The 6,000-nt window shown below is 39.4% G+C and overlaps 1 protein-coding gene and 1 long non-coding RNA gene across 2 annotated transcripts in view; one reads left to right on the top strand and one right to left on the bottom strand.

Moving 5' to 3' along the window:
* Window positions 1-6,000, top strand: part of LOC135261614 (uncharacterized) — a 45,449-nt gene that overhangs the window by 30,598 nt on the left and 8,851 nt on the right. The window lies entirely within an intron of this gene.
* LOC135261600 (receptor-transporting protein 3-like) lies at window positions 1,677-3,410 on the bottom strand. The gene is made up of 3 exons (XM_064348081.1): window positions 3,252-3,410; window positions 2,952-3,117; window positions 1,677-2,228 (listed from the first exon to the last, which is right to left on the bottom strand). Exons 1-3 carry the CDS (start codon window positions 3,259-3,261, stop codon window positions 1,889-1,891), a joined length of 516 nt encoding a protein of 171 aa, XP_064204151.1. The 5' UTR covers window positions 3,262-3,410; the 3' UTR covers window positions 1,677-1,888.

Here is a 6,000-nt window from a genome sequence, read left to right on the forward strand (position 1 = left end):
CAAACATTTTACTGCTGGTGGTGCTGGGACTATTTGCTCAGGGTGAGAAAATCTTATTTCATTGTAATTTATCACTTGGGGGTTTTGGTCATATTTTAGAAAATGTTTGGTAATTTTTCACAAAATCTATTGCTGTTTTTATATTCAAATTCACAATTATATAAAAACTTTATTGAAATATTTATGTTCAAACTAACGTTTATTCTTTTTCAGAATCGATGGCAGATATAGTTCTGACTCAGTCTCCGTCAGCTCAGTCTGTTCAGCTGGGAGACACTGTCTCTATCAGCTGTACAGTCAGTCAAAGCGTTTATGGTGGCAGCTACCTCAACTGGTACCTGCAGAAACCTGGTCAGGCTCCAAAACTTTTGATTTATTATGCCACAACTCGCCAGTCTGGGATTCCTGATCGTTTCAGTGGGAGTGGATCTGGGACTCAGTTCACACTGAAAATTACTCAGAGTCCAGGCTGAAGATGCAGGAGATTATTACTGTCAGAGTCTTCATTATATCAGTAGCAATGTGTTCACACAGGGGGGAGGCACTGACCCGGGACACTGAGGTGCTCAGCGCTGAAACACCAAACTTCCATAATACATTTTTTGTTTTTTATTTGACAAGAAAGTACTTAACTTCCATGCGTTTTATAAGTATTCTCAACAAGCTAGTAACACTGCAAGTTGACATTAAAATGGATTTATCCAGTCATTTTACATAGAAAATAATATGAGAAAGTTTTGTATTAACAGCGACACAAGAAAGATAACTTGAATTTTTCTGAAAGACCTTAAATTGCGTAAAGCATTGTTTCTCACAAATGACAAACATTTCTCAAAATCAGACAAAAGTATTTTATTAAAAAAGTATTTTATTAAGAACAGTTATCTCAACAAATAAACAATTCTGGCAACATTTTTATGAGCCTCACTCATTTAAACAATAATTTAGATCATTAGTATTTTAAATCATTAAAAAATATAAAAAGCACACTATAACAGTAATATGTTTCTGCGTATACACAATATCACTCCAGAGAGTTGTGAGGTGCACATGAGATTTTATTACTCACCCCTGTAAACAACTCCTAGCCCTTAGGCCGTCTCTCTCTCTCTCTCCTCAGAGACTGTGATCTCTGAGGAGATATATATATATATATATATGGTTCCAAACATATTAGACAAAATATTTTCTTCCATATTGCATTAGTTAAATATATATTGCATAAAATGGAGTATCGCATAGTTCTGGCAGGCCACGAGAGTCCAGCGCTCCGGCTGAATCAGCTGATGGCTTAGCTGAGTGATGTTCGCCTATGACAGGACATTCACTTAACAGGGCGGTCTACTTAAACAGCCTCCCTCTACTCATTCGGCTGCTCCTCCTGCATGCAAGCTGCTGCACGTTGCTTTGTAAATCCCCTCCACCACCCCAGCTCCATCCCTATGTGTCAAGAATTTGCATTTCTCCATTCCTATGTGTTAAGAATTTGTATTGCTCCATCCCTATGTGTTAAGAATTTGTATTGCTCCATCCCTACGTGTTAAGAACTTGCTTTGCTGCTGGATCTGTTCTGTGTGTACCCCTCGAGGGGGGTTTGGCTGCTGGCTTCCCGGCCTTATCCACGCGGGTTGCGTGGTTGGCGGGAGAGCTCCAGAACAGAGCCATACCGCCAAACATAACTGTATTGCCTTTATTGTCAATAAAGTTCTACTTTGATGACAGTGGTCCTGACAGAAGTGCATTTTTTCTGTCTTTGTAAAAAAAAAAAAAAATTATTTTGAAATTATTTGTCGCAGGTAACCACTTGAGCACCTCATGTTGCCTGCTGGGGCTCCTGAATTAATCACAATGTTTCCTTTCCCAGTTCCTAGACTAGGCTCTGTGGAAACTAGTCTTCCACACAGCAGATCCCCTGACTACAGGCCTCACACAGCGAACTCTCATGCGGCTTCGTCCGCACTTTCTCAGGGGAGCAGGAATCGCTGTTGTCCTCTTCCTCTTCACCGTAGCAGTTCTTCTTGATCTTGCCAATCAGCTTGAGCAGGACCTTCTCTACTTCCTCCATGGAGAACCCTGGGAGCTCAAAGTTCCCACTGCAGCCCCGGCACGCCTGTCCGAAGGGTCGCATGATCACCGCCCCCCGGGCTGCCTCGCTGCGCAGGCGGTAGTGGAAGAGAAGAGTAACCCGGGCCGATGGCCAATCTTTGGAACAGGTATCACACCTAAATCTGAGATAAGAGGCCAAGAAGACGATTGTTCAGTCTTTGTATTTTGTTGTATTTCCATTAATCTACTGAAAACATACAAAACATACATACACCACATGGTGGCAGTGCCCCATCACTGATTTGCTGACAAAAGTAACAGTGCAATATTTGTGACTGACCAAAAATGGCTTTTTTTGGAGGTAACAACGAGCAAAAATATAATGAACTCAACAATTAGATTCATTAGGCTATTGAATACAGATGATATTGAACTCAACAATTAGATTCATTCGGCTATTGAATACAGATGACTATGAGCTTGGGATGTGCAGCATGGCACCATTCAGACTGAGTATTCAGCCTTAGTCTTGTAATAATCAATCAAGCCAGGAAAGAATAAAAACCAGAAACTTCTCTAGAAGCATTTCTGGCAGTCTACCCCTGATTAAGGACTAAGGAAATACACCACCAATGCAGGAGTCAGGGGGGACACATACAATGTCTAACATAGAAATGTCTGAACTGCCACAAAATTAAGGTAAAGTCAGCAAAAGACTAGACTTTCAATATATGAATACATAGAATATTTTTAATAAGATCCCACTCACTTATAGGGACGTCATTTATGTATTTATTTTATTGTTTGTTTTTTGCCTGCTTGTTTATACATACAACGAAGATGGTTAGTGACAGTCGCAGTTTGTAGAATATTGTTTTCTCACGAAAAGACAGCTGAATACGTACTTTCCGTAGGCACAGTGGCAGTAGATCTTCCATCCCCTCCTCCTCTCCTCTTTAGAGAGATTCTCTTGTAGGCTGTAGTTGAACTGAAAAACCCAGCTGTCATTGTATTCTAATTCTTCTTCCAACATTTCGTCGAAAGTATCACGCCACAGCGTGGGAGTCCATTCTGGGAAATTAGTGCATATTTAGACATAACAATGTAAGTCACTTTATTCTCTTTACTGGATCTATAGGCGGTACATCTACAATTTCGCACAATATTCGTCAAGCTAACTGAAGAATTGCTATCAACATACGCACCTGTGTTCATTCTGTACCTCTTCTGTTCGTAAGATGTAAGCTTTCGAAACTGCTGAAATTTCCAGGATGTAGTCTACTTTTCCAGCCCGAGCACTTTTATAGGCTTCGCTGCACAGCTCATGTTGTTGTCCGTCCCTCTTATCACGTGTGGAATTTGGAAAACGAAACTTAAGTCCTCTATTTTGTTTCGCCGCTGTTGTAAAAACAACTTTCGATTTGCAAATTTGAGTCAGCATGTGGCCAGCAGACAAGTTTCCATGATTCGTAAACACCGTGCGCAGGTTTTATACTCCACTGTATTTATAATAATGCATTTATTTTTATTTCAACAGCAAGGCAACACACGTCAAAACACGTAGGCTACTCTACGCGGCGTTTGCTTTGTAGCTTTGTTTTGTTGATATGGCGCGTCCAGTGTGGCCTAAAATATTTATTTTACTAGTTATATATCTTTACGACATTTTCCCTGATTTTACCATTGTGGGATGAACTAATCAGTTTCATTCCCTTGCATCCCTTACATACATAATAACAATACATTGTTACACGTACTATAGTTTTAATACAGTGGACTACTGTAAATAAATCTTTAGTATACAGCAGCTTACGCATTCTGATTTCAATTGAGGTATGAACTTGTTAGGAAACCTCTGCCACTATCATGTTTGGGATCCACTACAGTTTCATGCAAATGTATTGGGACAGTTGTGTTGCAGTTGTTTCCCTCTGTAGTAATCAAATTTGTATTTCAAAGCAATCGACCACGGGGCTAAATTCAGTATGTGCATTGATTTCATATGTTTTTAATTCATATTGAACTATATTACAACAATGCCATTCAAGTACTCTTTTTCTAAGTCAAGATAAGCATTAGGACAAATGGCTTCTTTCTAAACTTGCTTGATAGCAATGAAACCTGGAGGACTTAGGAGTCACCAGCATTCAGGCCATCCATGGAAGAAATGAGAAAGTGGTGAAAAAGTTGTGGGGGAAAAAAAGCAAAATCCTCAAATAATTGCTGGTGATCTCTATACATTAGGAGTGAAAGTATCACAGGACACAGTGTGGAAAAAACATAGAGGCAAATTACAAAGGCTACACTTCTAGGTGTAAACCTCTCATCAGCAACAAGTACAGAAAGGAGAGATTGGAATTTGCAACAAAAAAGCCTGATTAGTAGATGAGACAAACATAAACCTTGACCAGAGAGATGGAAAGGTGAAAGTGTGGAGAAAGAGCAGAATTGCTCTGGACCCTCGACATACTACTTCTTCTGTTAAGCATGGTGGAGGCAGTGTGATGGCTTGGGCCTGTATGGCTGCTTCTGACGTTTTATGTTGCCTTCAATATTCTGATATTCCCGATTCACCTAATGGGAGCTCCAATGTTTTGTTCTCAACACGCGCAGTACAGACTTACTCCAGGGACTTCACAAGCTTAAGCAAGCTGAAGGCGTGCTTTCCTGTCTAGTTAAATACTGTATGCACGTCTATGGCATAAATACATGGGAAGGCTTTTTATTCAAATATATCATGGAGTTTGCAGAGATCAATTTGTTTTAGTTATTTCATTGAATTTTTAATAGTTGCATGTCTTTAATTGAATGGCCATTTTGTAGGATTTTGCAATCCTATAATTCGAAATTCCATCAGTAAAAATGCACGGAATCCATTGCAAAAATACCTGGGAAGGTCGTCTTCAAGAATATACTGGATTTAGCAGAAAACAGTTTGATTTCATCACTTTATTGAATTTTTAAAAGTGGCATATTTGAATCGCTATTTTGGGGTATTTTGCCTTCCGAAATTTCCAAAATCCTATGATAAAAATTCACAAACATTTTTTGCCAAAATACGTGGGAAGAAGGACGACTTCTAGAATCTAGTTGAGTTTTCTGAAAACAATTAGATTTTATTATTTTATGGAATTTAAAAAAGTATGCATTTAACTTAACTACTCTTTTGGGGTATTGCATACTCCATTTTGGAGTATTTATTTAATTTTATTTTATTAATAATGTAAATGCAGGGTTAGTCTAGGTTTAGCTAAATTTGTACTCATTCATGCTGGAAAGTGGGAACATGTATGTGTGCCATTTCTCAGATAGCTGTTCATATATTGTGATGACTGCTATGCCATCTCCCCTAGTTATGCCTTGGTGGGGCAGCATTCCTCATACCTAGGAAACAGCAAGAGATTGATGTCTAAATAAGGCCGGTTGCATGTCTAATTCAGAACACATTTTGTGTAATTTCAACTCAGTCTGTGTTAAGAAGTCTCACTTTCTAACGCATAAATTGTATATCCTATTTGTAACGAAAAATACTAACACAAAAGCTGTGTGTTGGATATTAACAGATCTTTTTTGAGAGTGGCAAGAGAGAAAAGCAAGCACATCTGGGCGGGGCATGAAGTCCTTGCATCACAACAGCTAAAATTAGCGATGAATAGTGCACATGTCCCAGCCCTCTACAGACCCATTGCTGTTCACACATCAGAGCTCCTCTAACTGTGTGTGACAGGATTTGTATAGAGGAAGGGGCTTTGCATACCTGTCCTGCCTCACTACTCCCCACACTTTAAGACCCCCAGTACTGATCAGTGACTGTCCAGTCCTTACAGAGACACTGACACAGGCAGCATTATGATGAGGTCAAACTTTCCTACTGCTTGTGATGCGGAACTCCTTGTACAAGGGAAAAGCAAATCTATTTTAAATGGGATTTGTTAAGTTCCACTTGGTTTCTTT

The sequence above is a fragment of the Anguilla rostrata genome, chromosome 8, assembly GCF_018555375.3.
Source record: "Anguilla rostrata isolate EN2019 chromosome 8, ASM1855537v3, whole genome shotgun sequence".
NCBI classification, from domain to species: Eukaryota; Metazoa; Chordata; class Actinopteri; order Anguilliformes; family Anguillidae; genus Anguilla; species Anguilla rostrata.

Coding starts and splice junctions, on each gene's coding strand:
- LOC135261600 (XM_064348081.1), bottom strand. Junction 2,229..2,951: donor TGCCACTGTGCCTACGGAAA/GTACGTATTCAG, acceptor CTCTTATCTCAG/ATTTAGGTGTGATACCTGTT.